Consider the following 26,679-nt stretch of genomic DNA (forward strand, 5'->3'; position numbering starts at 1 on the left):
AAAATATGAATATAATGTGAATAGAGTCATAACATTTACAATAACAACATCAAAACCTTATGCTAACTAATGTACAATAATAGAATGAGGATTTCATAATTATTGAGTTAATATTACAAGTATAAAGTCATAATTTTACACACAAATTGGAATAAAGTTGTGATGTTACAACAAAAAAATATGAAATATAATTATATGAATATATTTATTATACATATTTTAATATATTGTTATTGTTTTGTTCTGTGGAAAGTTGTAATCTTAGAAGAAAACAAATCTGAAGTACTTGAAGAAAATTGTGTGATTAACAATTAAGAACAACTATTTCGCAATACAATGAAAACATTAAGATAAAACATTTCTCCCAATTGCATACAATGTTGAACATTTTAAAGATAAAATGTCGAAATATCACTAGAAAAAGTGACAAGTCTTGCGGCACTTAAATAGAGTCGTGAATACAGTCAGGATTTCATGATATTTGAGTTTCATTTTACACAAAATGTTTTATGTAAATATAGTCATTATGTTACAACTAAACATTTGACATACATGTATTTCTATTTTATTGTCAGTATTTTATGTAGGTGGTGTAATTTTACTTGAATCAACTTTGAAAATTTCAAAATTATATTTTTAATATCTGATAAATATTGCTAAAATTGTTTAATCAGACTCATAAATACAATTTTTTTTGGAAATATTATGAGAAAAAGTCAGAAGTTGTACTGTACTTGAATAGTCGTTAATGAAAAAAAATCTGGATTTTATTAAAAATGTAGTCTCGTTAGAAGTCTTCATTTTATGAGAGTAAATACATTAAAACATTGGAAACATTTCTAAATTCAAATAAAACAATTATTTTACAAGAAGTCAACTAGCGTGTGGGAATAGATTTGTTGTTTGCAAGTGAGACTCCTGCTGGCCTGGAGGTGTAATTACACCCTACACTGCTACACAAACAGGAAATGATCTCATGCTTGTGTCATTCTTATTATCTTTGTCTGAAAGCGCAATCGGCCATTATCTCTTAGCATTAGATACTATCAGCTACGCTATCAGGATGCTCACGCACTCTCCAACCATCCATTTGTCATCCTGATAATACCTTATCTTCCCGTCCTGATGTGCCGCTTGCTCAGCTTTTAAGTCAATGACACAAAATGTCAGGTGATAGAGCTGTTTACCTGAATGCCGGCACCTTCTGGCACTGAGACCTTCCACACGCAGTTCTGGTTGTTGTCATACGGTTCCGGGTATCCGGGCGACAGGATGGTGCCGTGACGAGAGGTTAGCGCACCGCCGCAGGGAACTGAAAGGCGCAATGTTAGCATAGAAAAAGTAAGGTAAGGTAAGTTAAAGGATGTAGTTACCGATGCATGTTGGTAGGCTGTCGTTCCATTGCGCCAGGTTGTCCGGCACACTTTCGCATCGTATGGCAGCTGAACCGTGCAGGACGTAACCCGGGTTGCACTCGAACTGCACCAGCGAGCCCACCGCAAAGTCGTTGCCCAGGCGACGACCAAAACGCGGCTCAGGCACGGAGCTGCACTGTGTAGAGCTGGTCCGAGGCACGGCTGCGTAAACAAAAGACACGAATTTTCATTGATCCCATAATCTAATGTGATAAGATTTGCTGCTTTTTGACAGGCTGACCTTGGTAGACAAAGTGGAAGCCTTTGGCGGTTTCTGGCCCGACTGTCATGAACTTAACGGTGATCTGATTTCCTGAACTGAGAGGGAGCGACTCCCCTGGAAGGAAAGCGAGCCAGAGGATAAAATGTAATTTATTTCAGATGGCCCGCCACGTTTTTTCATCCATCAGCGTACTAATCCATCAATCCTTACCGGAGTGTGAGCCCGAGAGAGATGACAGCAGCGTGCTCTGTTGAGTGGGGCCGTCGTAGATCTCCACCACGTCGTTTAGAGACGTCTGGAAGAGCACAAACTGACCGAAGAGGACTGGGGACAAGGACGAACCATAAAAAAAGACAGGTTAATCGCATTACTCCATGTTAGCGCCTGCATTCAGCTTCAAATCCTATTGGAAATAACTAAATAAAGCATGTCATCCCCCGAGCTAGCATAGCACAACACATGTTTGTTAGCATATGCTATACGGTATCCGACTCTTGTCTTTGAAGAAGGTTAAAAAACTTGTACCTTTGAATAATTTTGCTCGCAAGATATGAGGAAAACAAAGTTATGTCGCAGACAAAAAAAAACAAAAACTGTAGTTAATTTAGAGTAGGGTTCTCAGCCACCCCTTGAACAACAGAATCATCCCGTATTTAGAAACATGTAGCTGAAAAGGTACTTTGTCCCATATTACAGTGAGAATCAAAAATAGTTCATGGATTCTACTGAAGTGAAGTGAATTATATTTATATAGCGCTTTTCTCTAGTGACTCAAAGCGCTTTTACGTAGTGAAACCCAATATCTAAGTTACATTTAAACCCGTGTGGGTGGCACTGGGAGCAGGTGGGTAAAGTGTCTTACCCAAGGACACAACGGCAGTGACTAGGAAGGCGGAAGCGGGTTTCGAACCTGGAACCCTCAAGTTGCTGGCACGGCCACTCTACCAACCGAGCTATACCGCCCCAACAACAGTTCTCCACAGGCTACACCACGGCTCCTAGCTAGATAGCTAGAGTTATCCACCTACTGTAGCGTCTGGTTTTCTGACTCCAAATGACTTTTTAACGCGGTAACTTTTTGCCTTTTGAAAAAAGGAACAATGGGGTTAGCTCGGTCTAACCACCAATGGTACGTTCCATTTACCTAGCAAGTTGGAAGTTGGAGCTGGAAACGACGTCAGAGCCGAGTTGTGAGCGATCCAGTTACGAAATCGGAAATCGAGATGGCCACATCAGAGGACACATCCACGAAAGCTATGTTTGCGCTTTCCTCTGAATACAAACAACTTTTAGGAAAATATGCACTCTTTCTAAAACCTTCAAACATGGTGGATGAAGAGAAAACAACGTGGAACGTATGAAACACATGAAATGAATTTAGTTTACGCTCCAGTAATGTTACCATATATAAACGTTCAACAATACATCGTAAATGGCTGATTTAGTGCGACAAAAACGAATCAGAAGGCTATTAAAGAAGCACAGATCCTTGTTTACACTCTACAGACATCTTTGAAACCAACTCGGGAGTGGTGAGAATGCTCCAACTTAGAAAGTCGGAAATCCCACCTCGAGGGGCATTCCAGTTGAAATTTTGACTAGGAACTCGGGACTTCCTAGTACAAATGGAACGCACCACAGAGTGTGCCCTATTTATTTTTCAGGGAGTTGCAACCATAAATGAGGTTAACACCTTCTGTCTTTATTTTGCTCATTTTGCTCGCTAACTCACTAACTAAAAATAAATCTGATTAACTCGTTTAATCTGTTTTTACTGTATTAAGGCTATCAAAAGACAAAAGATCAACAAGGCCTCAACATGGCAGTAGTGCAACAATTGTCAAATAGAATACCAATACTAAAAATAAATAAACTTTTCAAATAAAGCAGCATACCGGGAAAAATAAAATTATGGTACCAAGTACTCAAGTATAAAACCCACCATCAAAACAGAACAATAATACTGTCACTTAAATAAAATAAAGGCTACAGTACTCCAAGTTTTATATAAAGCAGCATACAGGAAAAATAAAATTATGGTACCAAGTACTCTATAAAACCATCAAAACAATAATACTGCAGCAAACGCAACCCCAGTAGCATTGTTATCTAAATTATGCAAATAACAGCCCATTGGCAGCTATCTGGACATAGGCGGTTATTAGGAAGAGGCGGTTAAATTCACAAAATGGGGTCAGACCCCGGGCGGGTATTAGGACATGGGCGGTTATTTGCCCAAGGGCGTTTATTTGGTAATATACGGTAGATTAATGTGAGATATATCTAATGACTTTGTATTAACTAATTTTCTTCTTTATGATCATCATCAAGCTTTAGCACTAGCAATGTCACAAGTGATCTACAGTGGCTAACTAAATAAAATGGCTAAATAAGCTACATCTAGTTAAAGACATTTAGCTTGTTTTGGCTTTATTTTACTAGCAAAATACCAATACTAGTTTTAGCAGTAGAAAAACTAGTATTGGTTTTAGAATGAGCAAAGTATCTAATTAAATCGCTAGACACATCTAATTAGCTATTTAAAAAATAAAAATATTTTTTTTTAATGCAAACTTTGTAGATGCAGAGGGAAACAATTGTATACAAATACTTTCAAAATGGCTCACTAAAGAGGGTTGAATGGGTTTTAGGAATTGAATGTTAGAAAAAAAACCTGGGTTTTAACCAGGGTTGTCTGCTCTTTCAGAGTTCTTTCGGTGTGTTCACAACATAGGTGCTAAAAGTTGATTTATCCAATTAATTGAATGTCTAAATGACGCAAATTGAAAGCATTGAAGTCATTCAATCTGTAAAGAGCTAAACACACTCATCTGAAATGAAAAACACCCTTTTGAAAGGCTTTTTGATGCTAATAACTGCTGCCGTCCGACTAAGACTGCAAATCACAGGTGTTTTCATGATATAAAAAACACAACACACAAGCTTCATCTTTTAAAATGTTTGTGAAAAACGTGTCTGATAATTAGGCCGCGTCAAACACGTCTTCATGAAGTTGACACCCTGAACGTCCACTTCCTAAATATAATGAGACGGAGACCATTGACGGCTGCTATTTTAGACGTAACGCCAACGGGCACAATTAGGGCCCATATCAAATAATTACTGACGGCGAGTCAGAGCCAATTAGGTAACTTGCTGTCTAACAGCATATTGTAGGCGGATATGATACATGTACTCATAAAACATTGTGATAACCTCAAGTTGACAGGAACACATACTGTATTACAGGAAGGTCTAAAAGTGGAACCAACATGGAAGCAAGTGTTGCTAGGCTGTTTTGAAAGAAACACACCAATCAAAGATGGCCACATCAGAGGAAAACCTGCCTCGGCTTTTAGTGCCACTTCAGCGATTAACCCTGACCTGGAATTAAATGAATGGCGAGCTAGGATCCTTTGATCATTTATTAAATCCCCACGGCGTTTTGGCTAAGGTTGAAAAAGGTTTGATCTGGGGAGTCTAACATTATCTCATTAAAAATCTTTTTTGTCCCGTGAAAATCGAGATCACACGACAATTTCTTTATTGGCGTTTTACTCCACCATACCAAATCATCACTCAAACAAACTAGAGTCATACTGGATGTATACTGCAGTGACAACAAGTTGTTTTCCTTCCTTCTTAAAGGGGAACTTCACTTTTTTTTAAATTGTGCCCATCGTTCAAAATCATTATGAAAGACATGACGACGGATGTATTTTTTTAATGTGTTCTAACTAGAGATGTCCGATAATGGCTTTTTTGCCGATATCCGATATTCCGATATTGTCCAATTCTTAATTACCGATTCTGATATCAACCGATACCGATATATACAGTCGTGGAATTAACACATTATTATGCCTAATTTTGCTGTGATGCCCCGCTGTATGCATTAAACAATGTAACAAGGTTTTCCAAAATAAATCAACTCTTAAGTTATGGAAAAAAATGCCAACATGGCACTGCCATATTCATTATTGAAGTCACAAAGTGCATTATTTTTTTTAACATGCCTCAAAACAGCAGCTTAGAATTTGGGACAAGCATGAGGAGGTTGAGGTGTGTGTGTGTGTGTGTGTGGGGGGGGGGGGGGGGGTATTTGTAACAGTGTTAAAGTTGTTTATACGGCCACCCTCAGTGTGACCTGTATGGCTGTTGACCAAGTATGCTTGCATTCACTTGTGTGTGTGAAAAGCCGTAGGAATTCTGTGATTGGGCCGGCACGCAAAGGCAGTGCCTTTAAGGTTTATTGGCGCTCTGTACTTCTCCCTACGTCCGTGTACCACTCCGCACAGCGGCGTTTTAAAAAGTCATAAATTTTACTTTTTGAAACCGATACCGATAATTTCCAATTTAAAGCATTTATCGGCCGATAATATCGGGCTGCCGATATTATCGGACATCTCTAGTTCTAACGCGTATATAAATGTAAATAAAGGCCCGCTTTCAGCGGAGACAATGGGAGGTCCTCTATTCCGCCCATAAAACACAATAAAAAACATCCAAAAAGTGCCAACAATACTCCATTTACATGTTGTGACTTGAATATTAACCATGTGTTAGTGATATTGTTATTATAAGAGCTATTGCAGACATATAATAGTGGCGCTGTGATTAAGAGCTTGTGTGCCAATGGTGACATGATCGACTGATCCGCTGCTTCCTTGTTTCCTTGCTCATCAAACTTTATTGTAGATCATAAATCATGCCTCTGGATGACAGAAGGACAAAGATTTAATCCGACTTGTTGGTACACTTTGACAGCCAACTTAGACGCGGTAATGACAAGAACGACACGAAAAGATCCTTGGTTTCACCCCATTTTTCTGTGCAAGGATTATGAGTCATTCTTCATTTAAACGGGAATACTGTATATGAACATCCTTGCAGTCGGCATTCTAATGACAGCAGACATTGTACAGTCAGTGATGTTTTATTATGTTTGTTGGCTCTCATGAAGTCGACGGTGAGCAAATCAGCGATGGAGTTGAAAAAAAAAGTGAATGTCTTTTGAAATTAATGCGTCATGTATGCTTAAGATTTGCAAAATAAGTAAATATTAAATGTTATTATAAATGTGCCCGTTACTACATTACATATGTACTTACATCATGTATATAACACCTTAATTGAGGTGTTTGGGTGTTTTTTTAAGGGCTTTATAGGCAGAATAGAGCGGCTCCCATATATTCCATTATAAGCAGACTTTTGTTGGCATGTATTTAATATTTAGAATGCATAAAAAAATACATTTGTCGTCATGTCTTTCAAAATGATTGTGAACGATAGGCGCAATTTCATATAAAAGTGCAGCTCCCCTTTAAGCAGGATTTACAAAAAAACTAGAGCACTGATTTGCATTAAACTTGGCGGCTGAATGCTACACGTGGATATCAAGATCCTATAATTTTTTATGCACAGTGTGGTCGACTATATAACACTGCAGTCACCATTGGCAGATAACCAATTCAGATCAGATTTGCATCCATATTTGGAGACGACTTAACTCTGATCTGGGAATATCCAACAAACTATCTATTTTTACAGATATGGGTCGCTAGGATCTAGAACCTAGCCTAGCACCTTTCGGTGAAAGGCAGACAACACCCAGTACTGGTCACCAGTCAGTCAAAGATAGTCAATCTGAGGATATTCAAATTGGAATTGTGTAAAAAGCCTCCTGCAAAACCTTAATGGGGATTTTACCAAACTCTCTCGGTACAGCGATAGTGTAGATGCAAGTTTGTCCGGTCGTATAGTTCCGAGGGAAGTTTGGTGACAAAACTGTTCCTTCCGATCCAGTAGAGCGACTTCCGCATGGAGCTGGAACCGACAGAAACCAGTGCCAGAATAAGTAAATCTAAGAATTTACAGATCAGTGTTTAACTTAGTAACCATCTGTACCTTGACAGCTTGGCAATGCCCGGTTCCATCCAGGTCTGCCATCATCCCCCATGCTGCAGGTTAGGGTAGAGTAACCCTGAAGACAAAACATTTTATGTCAAGGATTCAAGGAACCTTATCATCATACTAGCACAAAAGTTAGCTGCCTTGCCAATCAATGAAGCTAAGAACCACCCATTCACTTAAAGCAACAGTACCTGTAGAACATATCCAGCCTCGCAGTAGAAGGTTACAGTTGATCCAAGTTTATAATCCGATCCCAGTCTGGTGCCGTTCAAGACCACACCCGGGTCAAAGCAGGACTCCCTTAATTTGGCTGGACAGCGAAATAAATAATAAAATGAAGTGACTTCCGCTCGCTACGAATGGACCAAACACAAAATAAAGTCTGCTGACTGTTCTACCTTTGTATTCCAAGTGAAAGCCAGCATAGGACACTGATCCGTCGCTACGGAAGGCTAAATGCATGGTGTTAGAACTGCTCTCAATCCTCTCTGGGAGTTTGCTGTCTTGGAAACTGCCGATCAAAGGACTGTTGCTGTCGGGGCCGTCATAAATGTACAGGAAGTCGTAGTTTGGCTCAATGTTGAAACTACAAAGGGGTAAAACAAGGAAAAGTGAGGTGAGTGCAAAAAAAAAAACGGTGTGACTTTGAGGTAATAATCCAAACGTTCTTATCAAAACAAAGTAAAATAAAGCTACCAATACTTTGTTGAAGCAACATGTAATTTATACCAATACCAATTTCAGTTGTCAAATCAAACTACACAAATCCATGCTTTTAATTAACCTTAGTACTGGAGCATCAGTACTTTAGTATGGAACCGGCAATCACAAAGCAAGAGCACAAATCTGTGACTTTAGTGGGCTTTCTCAATACTGCTGTTCTTCCAGCCCTCTTGAAAGAGTACCCTTTAAACCAGGGCTAAAACATGTCAAATAGAGGATCTTTGCCTAACATTTTTTTTTTTGCAGTAGGTCCTTAAAACAGCTGAGCACTCATGGCACAGCACAACCATATTGCTTGTATTTTAATTTGTGACTACATTAGCCATTTGATGAAGGGAAAAAGTTAAGGTCTCGCATCGGCATGACACGAAATAAGAATGATGGTAAACCCGGTCCTTAAATTTCTGAAAATGTAGTCCTTAGAACAAACAATATTGTAAAAATCCTGCTATAAACCATGCCCCAAAAAGGTCGAAATACAGAGAAAGTCTACCAATACAGCACAGGTCTTCAATAAAGTTAGGCTGAGGAAACCATGGAAAACTTTGAGTAAAACATACCTGATGAAGGCCAGAGACAGAACATAGTCTGGATTGACTGCAATGATCCAGTCACAGTCCTTAGAGTGGGGGTAAGGATGTGGATAGTTAGGGGATAGTATGAACCCACTAGAGCCGGTCAAATTTCCTCCGCATGGAGCTGCGAGTCCAAGAAAAATAATCAATCATCTTTTTCTGATAGCCTCTGACACGTACCTCTCTCTAACACTTCCACCAGCATGTCTTGTTCAGGACTTCTCACCTATGCAGACAGGCGGACTGGGCTGCCAGTAGTATCTATTATCAACTTGTATGCAGGTGATTTTGTCATCCCCCTGGAGCTCGTATCCCGGGTCACACTGAAAGGACACAGAATCCCCCGGCTCCCGGCCGTCGCCGCTGCGGCTGCCGTTCATTGGCACACCGGGGTCCCTGCAGGCCGTTGCTACTGAGCCTTCACAACCAAGACAGACAAGCATTAAATCTGAAACCTTGTTTACAAACGTTTGTAGTCCAATCTGTTATGTTAGAATTCCCGTTTTAAGACCACTTACTGGAAAATTGGATCGCAAATCCAGACTTGCTGATGTAAAAATCGGTCTCAAACTGAACAGTGACGGTGTTTAGCGTGGAGTGGATCCTCTCGGGCAGCAGAGACCCGCTGAGTTCCGCCAGAGACATTTCGTTCGAAGGCGGACCGTCCCAAACCCTCAACATGTCGTGGCTGGCCTCTGTGTCAAATGCCAGAAACTGAAGGCTAAGGAAAACACAAAACAGTATCAGGTCTGAATATGGACTCATATCGGCATCTGTGTATGTTATCTTTGATTACCTAACAATGTTTCCCGAGTCCACCTCGATGGTCCAAGTGCACCGGAGGTTGTTGTCATAGGGAAAGGGGTATCCGGGTGAGAGGATGCTTCCGGAAGATTCGCCTTTAAAACGGCCGCCGCACTCAGCTAACATACAAAGAAGAAACATGTCATGCCAGCATTATAAGTACAACTGATCTACATATTGTGACAGCAGTCTTTGCTACACATTCAAATACTGAGGTTCTTAACCTTTTTGACTATGGGGTCCAACCTCTACATGACAGAGGGGCCTGGGGCCCACTCAAATATTATCACTGAACTAGTAATCTTACTTTTGATTCAATACAATTAATAATTATATCTAACCTACTTACAGTTCAATAGGGTAAATTGTCAAATGTAATGAAAGCATGTTTTAGTCACAAATATTATTAACAAGGCTTAGATCTGACTGATTACACAAATAAATACCAATCAAATATACTGCAAAAGAAGGGACTCCTATAAACTGATGAAAAATAAATTTACATACAATTACAATACAAAAACATTTTAACTAAATTGCAGCTGGGATAGGCTTCAGCACCCCTCGTGACTCCGAAACGGACAAGCGGTAGAAAATGGATGGATGGATGAGAAATAATAATAATATTATTTGTTGTCATAAAATACATGTTTCTTAAATAAATTGTCAATAAAATAAAGTGCAAAGACAATACAGCTTCACCACTTTAGTCATAATTTTTGCGCTAAAGAAACTTCAAATCAATTCATTTCAGTTTTCTTTGGAACATGTTAAAACTTCTCTATGACTTTAACTCTATACTTTTTTGTTTGTGTGATATTGTCTTTACTGCCAAAAGTGGTAGACAAGTGTAATACAATATAAACGGAGTACCGCTGCATGGACCACAGCTTAGAAAGAGATTGTGGCGGCCCTATATGGGCCCTATATTAAGCAACACTGCCTTAATAGGAGGCTTATTCCCATATGGATATGAGGTTTTTATTTGAAGTCAAAGATGTTCAATAGGCAATAATCAGTGAATTGTCTCTCAAAGGGTGGTGCCCCAAGGTGATACAATAAAAATAAAAAATAAAAATTATCCATCTTTATATTTGACAGCTTAATTGATGAAACTAAGTTCAATAGTTGGCGGCATTTGATGCCCCAACAACGGAACAAAAATGTATACAAAACAATTGTTCTACTTGTGGCCACAAAATACTACAAAAAGTGTGCGACCCATGAACAAATTAGACCAAAGTGACTCAAGCGAACATTGTGTGCTTTCTTGCGACTTTGTCTTTTACAGTTAAAAAAAGAAAATAGTCCTTCTAATGAGCTCACATTCCTCCTGGAAGAAAGTGCTGCACATTATATGACATAAATATAAATCGCCCTCTCTGTCTTTGTCTCTCTCGACGTTATAAATATTTTCACAATCCCCATCCCATCTCCGCTCTTCCCCACGTGCCTTCGTTGCTTCTCCCTTCGGCATCCCTTCCTGGCTGGAATATATTAGTGTGCGAGGAGCAATTTTAACAGCTAAGACGAGGTAAAAGAGATAGAAAGTACAAAATCGAGAGGGAAGGGCGGTAAAGACAGAATGGGGTAATAATAAAAAAAGCAATATGACAAAGACTGAGGGTTAGCTGAGGTCATAGTATGTCATGGCTAAAAAATAAAGCCATAGAGTTGCAGCCTGAGGTTTTTATGAATGTTCTATTATTGATCGTATGAATGAGAGAGAAAAGCCTTATCACGCTGAATTTCAAATCAAGAGGGGCCTAGCAGATGAAAAAAGAAAAGGTTCTGTTCTGTTTATTGCAAAGCATCTGAGTTGTCACATTTGCTCTGCTCGAATCATGAGACTTGATCCCACGGACCAAACAAACAAGACATACAAGTGAAACCCCATTAGAAAGGGCTTGGGCGAAAGAGACAAGGAAAAACTGTCAAATTATGAAGAGGACTATTTAATGGTGTTCTAACAATAATGTGTTGCTAGAACCTGTCCATGAACACCAGACATGAAGCGGAAAAAAAAGGGGGTCAAATGTTTTCTTTAGAAGTTGGGGCATTCTACCCCAGGCTTCGCTACACATTTTAAAATAAAGCCTGATCTTTTTGTTTTGTTTCAGCAAAATGACGTTGCTCTTTATGTCATGTTGACTTTAGCAATACAGCTCACAGAGCTTAGCTAATATTGCTAGGCTAACGTTTGTGTCCTCCTGTCCTACTCATTAATGTTACGTTGTTGTATCCGATATTTGGCATCAATTTTATGTGAAAAGTGTAAACAGTGAACAGAAGTGCTTCTTTGGAGGCACAGACTCTTTAAAACAAACACAGCTCATTAGCATTAAGGGAAACTGCACTTTTTTTTAAAATGTTGCTCATCGTTCACATTCCCTATGTGAGACAAGAAGAAACGTTTCCCCTTTGTGGTTTAAATATTGAAAAACTGCTCGTGGGAGGTGGTTAACAATGCAGGTAAAGGGACTTATCGACTTGTTCACAGGGGTGTACAATCTGTTTGACTCGGGGCTGCATTGGCTTAAAAAAAATTGGCCGTGGGCTGAAAGCTGACTTCATGTAAAGTAACTACAGTATATACACTATATTGCCAAAAGTATTTGGCCACCTGCCTTGACTCACATATGAACTTGAATTGTCCATCCCATTCCTAACCCATAGGGTTCAATATGATGTCGGTCCACCTTTTGCAGCTTTTACAGCTTCAAGTCTTCTGGGAAGGCTGTCCACAAGGTTGCGGAGTGTGTTTATAGGAATTCTCGACCATTCTTCCAAAAGCGCATTGGTGAGGTCACACACTGATGTTGGTTGAGAAGGCCTGGCTCTCAGTCTCCGTTCTAATTCATCCCAAAGGTGTTCTATGGGGTTCAGGTCAGGACTCTGTGCAGGCCAGTCAAGTTCATCCACACCAGACTCTGTCATCCATGTTTTTATGGACCTTGCTTTGTGCACTGGTGCACAGTCATGTTGGAAGAGGAAGGGGCCCGCTCCAAACTGTTCCCACAAGGTTGGGAGCATGGAATTGTCCAAAATGTTTTGGTATCCTGGAGCATTTAAAGTTCCTTTCACTGGAACTAAGGGGCCAAGCCCAACTCCTGAAAAACAACCCCATACCATAATTCCTCCTCCACCGAATTTCACACTCGGCACATTGCAGTCCAAAATGCACCGTTCTCCTGGCAACCTCCAAACCCCGACTCGTCCATCAGATTGCCAGATGGAAAAGTGTGATTCATCACTCCATAGAGGGCTTCTCCACTGCTCTAGAGTCCAGTGGCGACATGCTTTACACCACTGCATCCAACGCTTTGCATTGGACTTGGTGATGTGTGGCTTAGATGCAGCTGGTCGGCCATGGAAACCCATTCCGTGAAGCTCTCTGCGTACAGTACGTGGGCTAATTGGAAGGTCACATGAAGTTTGGAGCTCTGTAAAAACTGACTGTGCAGAAAGTCTTTGCACTACGCGCTTCAGCATCAGCTGACCCCTCTCTGTCAGTTTACGTGGCTTACCATTTCGTAGCTGAGTTGCTGATGTTCCCAAACTCTTTTCTTATAATAAAGCTGGCAGTTGACTTTGGAATATTTAGGAGCGAGGAAATTTCACGACTGGATTTGTTGCACAGGTGGCATCCTATGACAGTTTCACGCTGGAAATCACTGAGATCCTGATAGCGGCCCATTCTTTCACAAATGTTTGTAGAAACAGTCTCCATGCCTAAGTGTTTGATTGTATACACATGTGGCCGGGCTAAGTGATTAGGACACCTGATTCTCATCATTTGGATGGGTGGGTGGGGGGTACTGGAGCCTATCTCAGTTCCTGGAGCCTATCTCATTCGGGCGGAAGGCGGGGTACACCCTGGACAAGTCTATATATATATATATATGTATATGTATATATATATATACACTACCGTTCAAAAGTTTGGGGTCACATTGAAATGTCATTATTTTTTAAGGAAAAGCACTGTACTTTTCAATGAAGATAACTTTAAACTAGTCTTAACTTTAAAGAAATACACTCTATACATTGCTAATGTGGTAAGTGACTATTCTAGCTGCAAATGTCTGGTTTTTGGTGCAATATCTACATAGGTGTATAGAGGCCCATTTCCAGAAACTATCACTCCAGTGTTCTAATGGTACAATGTGTTTGCTCATTGGCTCAGAAGGCTAATTGATGATTAGAAAACCCCTGTGCAATCATGTTCACACATCTGAAAACAGTTTAGCTCGTTACAGAAGCTACAAAACTGACCTTCCTTTGAACAGATTGAGTTTCTGGAGCATCACATTTGTGGGGTCAATTAAACGCTCAAAATGGCCAGAAAAAGAGAACTTTCATCTGAAACTCGACAGTCTATTCTTGTTCTTAGAAATGAAGGCTATTCCACAACATTGTTTGGGTGACCCCAAACTTTTGAACGGTAGTGTATATATATATATATATATATATATATATATATATATATATATATATATATATATATATATATATATATATATATATATATATATATGAATCTGTAATCATGTTTACATCCTTTTTTACACCTAATCTGCATTTACAATGATTTAAGTCTGCATATTAATTTCATACCAAATTGAAGAATTACAATTGCCAAACATGTAACAATACAGTACCAAAATAACACTTTGGTTCGCATTGATTAAAACAGGCTATAACAAACTGAACAGTAACACATAACTTCAACCACTTCAACTTTAACATCCCGACACCTCAGACCGTGACGACAAAGCAATCTGAAGTATAAACGATAAAATATTTAAAATATTAAGAGCATTTGCGTTGTTAGGCTGAAGCCCCCCTAAATAATTTGGTGTGATTTACATTTTTTTTACAAAAAAATTGCAGAAAAATTCAATACAAATATACAAGAATATGACTTTGAATAAATAACAATATGGAAAAGCTGTCATTATTCATTATGAATATAATAAAGGAGACCCTTTGTCAGCGCTTTTTATCCAATCCAATCCGTTCCATCAGTAACGCCCACATTACTATACTGAAAATCCAGTCCACATTTTCACTACTACCTTAGCAAGGTCGAGCCAGACCGCAGCACATCCTGCAGTATTTACGGTAGTAAACTCGGAAGTAGACATGCTTCAATTTCTAGTCGTCTCAGTACTGGCGCATTCGTGGCAATTTCAAGGATTCCGTGCAATCAAAGTCAACATTTTCTGAACAATGGAGAAGATTATGAAAGAAGATGTCTCGCGCAGTTTTGGGGACAATTGCCTCAATGTCTGCTCTAAAAAGCATTTTGGCAATCAGTGGTAGAACATTGATTCATTTGAGTTCCTAAAACATTATTTTCACCTGTTTCTGCTAATTTCCTTCAACTATTCATTTTGTAACCTTCTATTTTTGTGAATAATGATGACACTTATAAGTGTCATCATTATTCACCTTTCTCACACTTTGACTTTCAACCAAGTCAATATATTCAGTGTTGTGTAATTCTAATACAGCGCCAAAAAAGTGTGAGTGAAAAGATCTTGCAAGTGCAAACATTTTTGTTCACGCGCTTTGTGCGCTAACATCACAGGAACCTCCTGAGGGGCTATGCCCCCCTGTTCTTCAAACCTAGTGACACATCTGATTAAGAGTGTGTGAAAGTTTGACTCCTTCCTTGTTAGCTTTCCTTAACGACCTCCTTTAAAGTTTTGTAATCAAACAGAACTATCAATTAACTAAAATGCAACAAACATGTGGAAGTTTGGAGAGAGTATTTTGCATATCACCCATCATACACTGTTGTGAATTTATATATATGTAATTTTAAATTATATATAGTGCTTGTTCTATAATGTCCACAGAGGTATTGCTAATTTATATCGTGAGTGAGAAAAGTTGTTTGAATTAGGGTATACAGTTTAATTATGTGCTCAAGTCCCTTCCAAACGATACTCATGGTCTCTAATCATGGATTCTGTCTTCTCTACAAGAGTGCGGCATTTTTATTTTATTTTTTGTTTTGTTTTAGTGTATGTATGTGTGTGTATATGTGTGCATATGTATATGTATGTAGGTGTATATATGTGTGTGTGTGTGTGTATGTGTATATGTATATGCATGCATGTGTGTATGTGTATGTATGTGTATATACATATATGTATGTATATGTGTGTATGTATGTATGTATGTGTAGGTGTGTGTATGGGTGTGGATGTCCGGTGGATCGATTGGCCTGTATGTGGATGAGTTGGGGTAGGTGGGTTGGTGGCCTCTGTGGTAGCTGGGGGTGTGCGTTGTTGTGGTTTACGGGGTAGGTCGCTTTTTTTTGTTTCGGTTTCGGCGGCCGTGGGTGTTTGTGCTGCGGAAGGGCGGTGGTGGTGATGGTTGCTGTGGTACTGCCGGCGGTTGGCATCGCTGTGTTGGGTTGGAGTGGTTGGGGGACTGTGGTTGGTATCTGTGCGCTTGTGGGGTTGTGGGGGCTGGCTGGCGTTGGCTTGCCGGCTGGTTTGGGGGCTGGCGTGCGGACGGGGTGCATTGACTTCTTCCCCCGTTGGGGGGCGCCATCCCCTGGCCGGAACTCGTATGGGTACGTTGCTGTGTGGATGGCCGGGATGCGGTGTTTGCATTGGGCATGGGGCTGTGCAGTTTTTCTGCGTTTGGTTGCTGGTATGGGCTCTGCGGGGTTGGGTTGGGGCGGGCGGGGGCTGGCTTTGTTTGGCGGGGGGGCTCGTGTGGCGTCACGCTAAAGTGGTCTGGTGTGGGTCACGGGCCGTTGGGGGGGGGGCGGCGGCTTCCTGGCCGTAGTTCCTGGTTGTCGGCCGCATGGGCAGGGGGGGATGTCTGGGCCCTCTACTCCTCCTACTTATAGCACACACAGTCACACAAATATAGGACTTTGGGGAATTGTCCTGCGGGGAGGCATGGCGGGGGGTTGAGGATGCCTCCTATGGGGCTCCAGTCCTCCTGTCTTGTCCCCTGCTCGTCCATCCCTCAATCTTAGCTGCATATTAGACACTTAGGATTTGGAGGGCTCGGCTTGGTTGGGACCCACCAAGACCTTGATGTCCCCCAATTTTAATCACATTATTAGTTCCCACAAGCATACATATCTCACTCACACTACAGTACACGCATCAATAGGGACTGGAGGTCGGCTGTAATGGCTGACCTCCTAATTTTAACTACACAGTAGACACTCTGGGGGCCTTGTACACATGCATGTGGGGGGGTTGGGGTTCGGCGCACCCCTCATTGCCTCGTCGGCTGGCGCGGATTCCGGGGACTGCGTTCTGGTGGCCTGCCAGGCTTTTATTAATTTATTATTATTATTATTATTATTTTTTATTATTTTTTTTATTTTTTATATATATATATATATATATTGTTGGTGTCTCTTGTTTGCGTGTTGGCGTTTGGGCTTGCTGGCGGGCCGGCGCTGGCTCGTGGGGGCCCGGTTGCCGGTGGGGTGGGGGCGGTCTTCCCGTCCGGTTGCGGGGGGTCTCCGGGCCCCTCGGGCGGGGCGTCCCGCCTTTCTGTCCGTGTGGGGTGTGGTCTCTCGCTGGCTTGGGGTCTGGCTGCCCCCTGCTTTTCTCGTGCCTTGTCCTCTGCCGGGTGCGTCTGTCTGCGGCCTGCTGCTGGCCCTTGTGGGTGGCGCGGTGGGCCAGGCTCTGGGGTTCCTGTCGCTGTCCGGCTTGGCTGCGTGGGGGCGGTGGCCCCTGGTTCCCTGGGCACCACACCTACTGTTTGTGGGATGGGCTCTCTGGAAGGCTGGGGCCGTACTCTGGCTCCCGCACACACTGGGAGTCAAATGTATTGTACATGCAAATTCACATATACTCACACACATACATACACACATACATAGGTACCTACGCTCCCACATACATATACAAATAAATACAGTACATATTTACACACTCAAAGTTCGTACATCCACACGCACATTCATTATACAAACATACTGTATACACATACTGTACATATACATTCACTGTAAAAACATACGTATACACCTACTGTACATATACACTCACTGTACAAACACACACATACACATACTACACAAATACATTCACTGTACAAACACACACATACATATACTGTACATATACATTCACTGTACAAACACACATATACACGTACTGTACATATACATTCACTGTACAAACACACATACTGTATACACATACTGTACATATACATTCGCTGTACAAACACACACATACACATTCTATACATATACATTCATTGTACAAACACACATATACACATACTGTACATATACAAGTACATATTCACACATACACTCATGCACATAATTACGTTTCATCAAACATATATTAACGTTGTTGCCCTAGGGTAAACTGGGTATAACACATGGCACACTGACAAAGCTTAACCTATGTTACTATAACAATCTACAAGGTTAATGTAGGTTGCATGTAAGGCAACAAGAGAAGTATCCTACACTTCTCTTTTGTAAAGTAAATCTGAACAGCCGATATGGGCATCTACATCTGCTATATGATTTGCGCCCGAGAAGCTGGGCAGGACATTATTAAAAAAAAACACAAAAAAAACCAAGAGTGCGGCAAGATCACTTCGACTCAATTTGTTGGGGAATAAATTCAGGCAAATCCACGCCGCGGGCCAATTTCATTTAACTTATTGTTAAAATTGTGATGTCTCGCGGGCTGCACTGAAGACTGCGGCGTGCCGCACTCGGCCCGCAGGCTTTAGTTTGGTAATACCCCTGACTTAGTCTATTAAAAAAAACATCCAAAAACCGCCAACAACGCTCCAATTACAAGTTTCAGTAATGATTAAAATGAGCAAAATACTATAAATATTGCATGTTATCATGAATGTACCTTTTACTACATACTTACTGCATGTATATAAAACGGTGTTGGAGGTTTTTGGATAGATCATTAATTCTCAAACTGTGGTATGCTGTTTCCATCTTGTGGTACGCCAAAGATTTGATTCATTATTTAAATATATTTTTTTTAATTTTCCTATATTCTAACGCAGTGTTACTGTTCAAACGTGTGTAATGTTACAGTGGACACAAATATTAAATAAACTTGTTAAATAAATTATCTTGTTTTTTAATGAATACTTAGGCCTACTCCGCTACTGTATTTTAATGTAGGCCATCATGGTGGTACTTGGAGATCCAAGTGTTTTCTGAGGTGCTACTTGGTGAAAAAAGTTTGAGAACCAATGGAATAGATCGTATCCCCATTACCTGCATTGTTAGCCACCTCTTGCAAGCAGTTTTTTACACTTTAGAATATACGGGAAAGGGAAAGACGTGTGTTTCTGTCTCACATAAGGATTGTGCATGGGTGCAGTTGCCCTTTAAAGCTACAAATACACAAATAGTTCCCAGTAGGGCTTACTAAACACACTAAATAACAGCATCAAGGCTAGATTTTGAACAACACACTTCCAGCAGACTATTGTGCAACCACTGATACTTAAATACATTTTCTGAGATGAAAGCAATGAGAATAAATTGGTGTATCAACAATAATAGTCATGATACGCTGATCATATCATATAATCGATATTCAGGCATTGTGTGTACTGCTCCCTACAGCGTAAAACCTTGGAAAATGAATTAAAAAAGCCAATTATATTTTAAGGGCATATTAAAAAAAAAAGTAACCAGCCCCCCACTTGCTCTTGTGGAAAAAAAGCCCACATGCTAACAGAAAGGTAATTTAGATTCAGGGAGGTTGCATTGTTTTCCTCCCAAATGGCCTGTGGGCTCTACAGAGAAACACCAATGATTAAAATGTGCGGCTGTATGTGGAAAAACCATCCAGCAAAAAGATAAATAAACAAAAAAATACATATATATTTGCTTTATCTGTATGATCCAAGAGGTTATTCTTTTAGGGACGCTGCAGGCAATCACATGATGGATCAGCTGAAGGAAAATGTGGATGAGATAAGAAGTAGGCTAGTCTATGATAATGTGCGAAGAAAACCACAAACACACCTGCAAATAAAACGCTTCTCTGGGTGACAATGTGAGCATTCAGTGTAAATAAATGATTCACATGCTGGAGCGCACACACACCGCGTCGTCAATGGGTCACCATGGCAACGTACCAATACAGGAAGGCAGGGGGTTATCCCAGGCTCTCCTCTCGCCCGTCATGCACCTCAGCGCGGACGCCCCGTGCAGCGTGTAGCCGGGCTCGCATCTGTATGTGATGCTGCTTCCGGAGAAGTGACCCTGGTCGTTGACTTTGAAGCCAAACTGTGGCACGCCGGGGTCCTCGCAGTGCGATAGCTCGAAACCTAAACGGAGACAAAGTGAGATGCTCAGTAAATCCCTTTAGAGGTCTTTGGGGCATTATGTTTCATTTACTTTTTTCTTTGTACATTTTTTTTTTTTGGCTGCGTTGAATGAATGTAGGTAAACTTTGCCATATAATATAATTTTTTTTTACAATATTTTAAAATGTCTCTGTTTTTAAATTAGCCTAATATGGCAACACTAAACAAAAAATGACACATTTGTTCCTCGAGACCAAAAATGTCCCATTTAAAAAACACGAACAAAAATTGAATTTCTGATCAAACATCATCCTACTGAAAACATATGCAATTCACCATATTAAGATTTTAATTTGGATTACTTTCAGTAGTCACAAGAGTGTGACAGATTTGCGCACAATTACTTGCAGTTTATTAAACATTGATTTATGTTTCTATAATTTACAGTAAAAGTGTGGGGATCGGCTGGCCAACCTTTGATATGCAGCTCACGTGGCAGTTTTTTACCATAAAAGACCATGTCGTTTTTGTTATGACGGTCCCAATGCCTAGGTTTGCCTTGGGCCCCCAAATGACTTAATATTTTGTGTCAAAAGATTGTTTTGTTTTTTTTAAAGTTAATTTAAATTTTAAGTGATTTACTGCGATTAATTGCGATTAATCAAAACGCAAACTGTTATAATCTGATTAAAAATGTAATCGTTTGACAGCCCTAGATTTTACACAATTTTCTTTTGCAATAAAGACACAGTTTCCAAAGCAGAGGTCTGCATGGATGTAGCTGGTCTTCCCGTAGTTTCTAAGGCCATGTCTACGCTAAGCTGGATAAACCCTTAAACCAGTGGTTCTTAACCTGGGTTCGATCGAACCCAAGGGGTTCGGTGAGTCGGTCTCAGGGGTTTGGCGGAGCCTCTGCTGCAGAGGTCAAGACACACCAGACTCATCGTGTAAATAAAAACTTCTCCCGATCGGCGAATTATGAATACGGCAACAGCAGAAGTCACACTGATTTGCAGGTGTGTAATTTGTTATGAGTTAATGCACTGTGTTGGTTCTGTTCTTTGAACAAGGTCATGTTCATGCACGGTTCATTTTGTGCACCGTAAAAAAAAACATAACTTTGTCTCGAATTTGAAAAAAAAAACATTTTATTTTTCACTAAAGAAGTGTTCCGTGAATGTGCATATGAAACTGGCGGGGTTCGGTACCTCAAACAAGGTTAAGAACCACTGCCTTAAACGAATAATTATTTTAGCCTAAGCCCCGTTTCAGCCACACTAAACCAGCGTTAAAGGTCCCCATCCTCGGACAATTTCTTACACGGGTAAGTGCGCTGTGTATTTCTTGAATCTGCGGCACTTAGCTTTGTGTGGACTCATTGATCGTTTACAAACTGAGTTCGGAGAGCAAATGACCCCAGAAAGACCGCGCCCCACACATGAAGTGACGTCAGAAAGAACGCGCAACAGCCAGCTTCATAATAAAGCGATTTCGTAACTCGGAGCTAACCACTGGAAATATGAAAGCGAGTCATCCAGACATGCCGTGTTTCTCCTTCCGTCTGTACAGACGCTTGTGGAAATCACACATGAATACCTTAAGAGAAAGCTATTGCCTCTATTTGGGATACAACACATCTCAGACGGCAAGAGAACTTTTGAATGTCCAGGTCAGCTGTGATGCTACTAACCGAAAAACTTTGTCCATTTGTCGAAGGAGAGACAACGAAAATGCGGGCTCCCGTGGATGTGATAAAAAAGATAGCGTGTGCTTTGTATTACCTGGCCGACGAGGGAAGACTACGGAAAATATCGAATGCATTTGGACTGGCGAAGCAGACTGTATCAGTTATTGTCCGCCATGTATGTCGTGAACTCAACGCCTAGGTCCAGAGTATATAAAGTCACCAAAAAGGAATGGACAATGAAGGTGAAGGCAAAAGTGTAATACTTAACTCATGATGCAATGTACATGATGGTTATATTATGTAACCAATGTGAACTCACTTGAGTAGACGAGTTTAAATCCTTCCCCTGTGACCTCGCCATCGCTGTAAAACTCCAGCCACAGGTGGTTTGAGGTCGATATCAGTGTCAAACCCAGCATGGATGTGCCCGTGAACGCTCCCAAAACGTGAGCGGTGTTGTCTTTCCCGTCGTGAATCTGATTAAAAAAAACATACAACTTTTTTTTTAAAGTATGTCCTAATGAAGGCAAAGTCTGTCCAGGTTGTGTCCATCCATACCTTCAGTATGTCTCCCTGGGCCAGATGAAAAGTCCGAGCTGAGATGTTGATGCCTTTCCCAGCCTGCACCTGTTAGGCGAAGGTCAAATGTCAATTTTGATAATAGAAACAATATCCATGTTGAGAACTAACCCTGTTTTTTAGCATCCTGTAAGCTAACTTGCTACGACAAGTACATATAAATTATTGCTAATGGGTAAAGTTGCATAAAATAACATGTCGTGATGAACCTCTGGTCTTGCCAACCTTCTCCCGAATAAAAGGACGTTGTAGGTGTGTGATGAAGCAAGGCACACAACGGTGATGAATCATTGAACAAATACTTTATTGATCAAGCGAGCCGTTAGTACGTGTGCTACAGTCCGTACCTGTGAGGAGGGTCTGACCTGGCAACTACTTCTTATAGCCCGAAATTATGTCATCTCAGGTCTTTGAGTGCATAGTACCCAAACCGACTTTGTCAGGCCCATGGAAAGACGTGTTCGCATGTGTAAGTGTTCCCTAACCATCTTGCTAAAGTCCTACCTAACGTTTAACATTAGCTAAGCATTGTGACTTTTCCTAATGAGAACTGTCCAGGCTCGGCATACCATTGACAGATTTACAAAGCCTTGCTTTAGTGAAATGAATGTTTCCCACATGTGCATGTTAATTACCTGCCCACATGATGTACCACTGTTTACAAGACTGGCTGCCTGCTTGCCCCCATGAAATGTACCATAATCTTCCACTAAATGGAGAACATGTTTTTATGTAGCCTAGCAGATACTACAAACGTGTAACAATGTTTCTGTTCACATTTTTTTTAAGTCTAGCAAATAAGCCATATACTTAAAGAGTCTAGACTAGAATTTATATTTTCGAAGCAGCTACCTTACCTTGGCAGCTAAATCTCATGACTGTTTTGTCAGATTATTTATAGTTATCGCTTCTCATGTCTTTATATATATTCTTTTATCATTAAAGTCAGGCCATGCAATGCAGTTATTCAATAAAATATATATTTTATATATGTGACGTTGGTCATTTTGCACAGTCCACACTCGAACCAACGACCACAAATCCCAGCTGGGAGTTAAGGCGAGTAGTGAGCCAATGAGCTAAAAGCCACAGGCTGTCAAGTCATTGTTCAGCAGTGCTCTTAAGGCATTGGGAGGTAAGGTTTACACAACATACTATCGCACCACCACACTTGATGACATCTGTTACACATATGTCCAAAAAAGTAAAATTTCTCTGAGCAAATTGTAACGCAGTCATTCTCAAATACCTGGGTGTGTGTATTTGTGTGTGAGAAATATTTTCTCCTTCCGATGGGGGCGTAAAAGAAAAATATTTGAGAAGCACTGCTGTAACATAATTCAAACTACAATAACTTGCTAGCAACAAGACATTCCTGTTTATCTGATAATTTGTGTGAAGTTAGACTGAGTAAAATAAAAAAACATACTTACTACAATGTTTACTTTTCTACCTCGATGGGTCTAGTCCAGTGGTTCTTAACCTGGGTTTGATCGAACCCTAAGGGTTCGGTGAGTCGGCCTCAGGGGTTCGGCGGAGGCTCCGCCACGGAGGTCAAGACACACCCGATTCATCGGGTAAATAAAAACTTCTCCCTATCGGCGTATTATGGATACTCCCAAACAATGTTCCCTCTAATTTTCCATCTGATTTGCAGGTGTGTAATTTGTTGTGAGTTCATGCACTGTGTTGGTTCTGTTCTTTGAACAAGGTGATGTTCATGCACGGTTCATTTTGTGGACCAGTACAAAAAAACATATACCTTTGTCTTGAATTTGAAAAAAAAACATAATTTTATTTTTCACTAAAGAAGGGTTCAGTGAATGCACATATGAATCTGGTGGGGTTCGGTACCTCCAACAAGGTTAAGAACAACTAGTGTAGTCAATCTATTGTTGAGGTTTTAAAAGTACTCATGCTTATGGAGTCGCTAGCTGACTCTCATGGCTGCTTTGTGTCAAATTATTTATATTAATAGCTAATTTGTACACAAAAAAAAAACCCTGACGTATGCTGTAACATCAGAAAATCTTCTACTGTAAAGTTTTCTTATTATTCAAATCAGGTTATACAGCATACGCAGTCGCTATATATAACTGTGCATTATTAGCATAGTTGTACTGGCAGAAATGTACAAATGTGCAAACAAGGATAAATGAAAGCATAATAGTTCAGGCCTGCAATTACTTTTAATAATACTGCACAGTAGAGTGCAGTTAATGTTTGCAACAGAAAAAAATATGTCACATAGATTCTTTGAAAGACATTAATTGCCCTTAATCAACTCTGACATGTAGATTAGCAGGATTCAAGCATTATGTTAGTTGGACATCAATTTGATGTGCGTTACCTGTATGCTGTAGATGCACTCGTGGTTGTTGTCATAGTTCATCGGGTAGTTGGGGGACAGCATGATGCCTTCGTTGTTCATGACTGACGAGCCACACTCGGCTAAGAAAAAAAGATACAGAGTTAAAGTCGATTAATCAATTGAGATTAGTAAATACAGACGGAAACAACCACACATTTCAAGTGGTGTGTTTTAGGGGTGAGTAGTTTTCCTTTACGTTGGTACCTCAATTTAAGAGTGTTTTGAGATAACAGCTGTCTATTAGCTAATTGTTATGCTTTAAGTTCTTAGCAAAATTGGAGTCACGAGTATCCCCGCCAACTGTCACAGTGAACATCGTTAAATCTGCCCAAAACATCCGGTCTTACTCGCTAGCATTAGTTTATAGCTAGAAATTGGCATAACTTTGTTTTTCCAACCATGGGAAGTAAGAAAGTGAGTGTCAAGGACAGTGCTGAGAAACAGATGATATTCCCTGAATTAAAGAAGGAAATCAGCAAAATCATCAACTTGGCGAAGCAATTTGAGTGTATCACTGCTAGTCTGTACCATACTGAAGCAGAATGAGTTTAATGCCAGCCAAAAATGTGAAAATAATATCTAAATGGTCAACATTTATCCATGAAAATATAAAAACCCTGCTGATGGTGTGTTTGACAAAAAAGCAACTGTTAGAAGATACGGTAGAAGTACACTCCATCTATCCATCCATTTTCTACCGCTTGTCCCTTTTTTTGGGGGTCGCGGGGGGTCGCTGGAGCCTATCTCAGCAGCATTCGGGCGGAAGGCAGGGTACACCCGGGACAAGTCGCCGCCTCATCGCAGGGCCAACACAGATAGACAGACAACATTCACACTCACATTCACACACTAGGGCCAATTTAGTGTTGCCAATCAAACTATCCCCAGGTAAATGCTGTACATTATTTCATAAAACTAATGTAATTGTTTAAAGTACAGTACATTATATTGTATTGTTTTTATACACTTTTTAAAAGGCATGTTACATGTTAAAATGGTGCAGTTTTGAGGGGGCCAAGCACCAATTGAAATTAATTTCAATAGGAGACATAGATTTGTGGTAGCACAGTGGAGAAGTGGTTAGCCCTGGTGCCTCACAGCAACAAGGTCCTGGTTACTGTGTGGAGTTTGCATGTTCTCCTTGTGAATGCGTGGGTACTCTCCGGGTAGTTTGGCTTCCTCCCACCTCCAAAGACATGCACCTGGGGATAGGCTGATTGGCAACACTAAATGCTCCCTAGTGTGTGAATGTGAGTGTGAATGTTGTCTATCTGTCCGTGTTGAAAAAAATTGTTTATTGGTTATTGTACGACCAAAACATTCCACATATATTATCAAGTTTACCTGCGTATCATTCGGCAGACTCTAGTTCCTAAACAAAGAACCATGCATGTTACTGACAGTTTTGGTGCTTATTTGTAAAGTACGACAGCAAAATAAATAACCATAGTTGTGAGTATCTGCACATGGATACGGAATGTGAGAAATACTGTTGAATTCAAGAAATAACTCGTAGCAAAGTAAGAGTGGCGTCCGTTTGACTCTCATCATTGAATTTGCTAGCAAGAGTCTTCAATATAGGTAAGTTTGATGTTAAATCTTAATGTATGTATTTTAATTGCCACTTTTATGAAGAGCACATTATTTTATGCATGTAAAACGACAATTCCTTTTTGCGTTCATATTTTTGGTCGTCTGGAACGGATTCGTTGTCGGATAACTAACACAAAGGGACGTAAGTGTAGTTTACAGGTGTCAAACTCAAATCCCGGGAGTCAGATCTGGCCATCATTTTTTATGGCCCGCATAAGCCTGGGAAAAATTTGTGTCAATAAAATACATCATTTTATTAGATTTTTTTAGTTTTAATATAACAATAATATAATTCCTCTTTACTGCCGCCATACACTTTTCCTCTCTCGATGAATACGCCCTTTTTCTTATCTTTCCCACTTATATTTTTGAATTATATATATTTTTTACTAATATAACACATCTTTCAAACTTTATTATTATTTAAAAATGACAAATAACATTTGATGTAATGTATTCCAAAAGTATTTTTGTAAAGATGAAAATAAATAGTTAAATAT

General features: G+C 40.3%; 1 protein-coding gene across 2 annotated transcripts in view; it reads right to left on the reverse strand.

Annotated features, from left to right (window-relative positions):
- The window catches only part of csmd3b (CUB and Sushi multiple domains 3b), an 822,373-nt gene that overhangs the window by 121,994 nt on the left and 673,700 nt on the right, over positions 1 to 26,679 (reverse strand). For both annotated transcript variants that reach the window (XM_062056514.1, XM_062056513.1), the window contains 16 exons: positions 24,566 to 24,666; positions 22,195 to 22,263; positions 21,956 to 22,112; positions 19,779 to 19,970; positions 9,646 to 9,772; positions 9,368 to 9,570; positions 9,076 to 9,267; positions 8,835 to 8,973; positions 7,950 to 8,137; positions 7,743 to 7,861; positions 7,546 to 7,621; positions 7,348 to 7,464; positions 1,849 to 1,962; positions 1,657 to 1,752; positions 1,374 to 1,577; positions 1,188 to 1,312 (listed from right to left, as the gene is read on the reverse strand). In XM_062056514.1, coding sequence (XP_061912498.1) covers positions 1,188 to 1,312; positions 1,374 to 1,577; positions 1,657 to 1,752; positions 1,849 to 1,962; positions 7,348 to 7,464; positions 7,546 to 7,621; positions 7,743 to 7,861; positions 7,950 to 8,137; positions 8,835 to 8,973; positions 9,076 to 9,267; positions 9,368 to 9,570; positions 9,646 to 9,772; positions 19,779 to 19,970; positions 21,956 to 22,112; positions 22,195 to 22,263; positions 24,566 to 24,666 — 2,219 coding nt within the window. The remainder of the gene's footprint in view (positions 1 to 1,187; positions 1,313 to 1,373; positions 1,578 to 1,656; positions 1,753 to 1,848; positions 1,963 to 7,347; positions 7,465 to 7,545; positions 7,622 to 7,742; positions 7,862 to 7,949; positions 8,138 to 8,834; positions 8,974 to 9,075; positions 9,268 to 9,367; positions 9,571 to 9,645; positions 9,773 to 19,778; positions 19,971 to 21,955; positions 22,113 to 22,194; positions 22,264 to 24,565; positions 24,667 to 26,679) is intronic.

This window comes from Entelurus aequoreus, linkage group LG08 (genome assembly GCF_033978785.1).
Source record: "Entelurus aequoreus isolate RoL-2023_Sb linkage group LG08, RoL_Eaeq_v1.1, whole genome shotgun sequence".
Lineage (NCBI taxonomy): Eukaryota > Metazoa > Chordata > Actinopteri > Syngnathiformes > Syngnathidae > Entelurus > Entelurus aequoreus.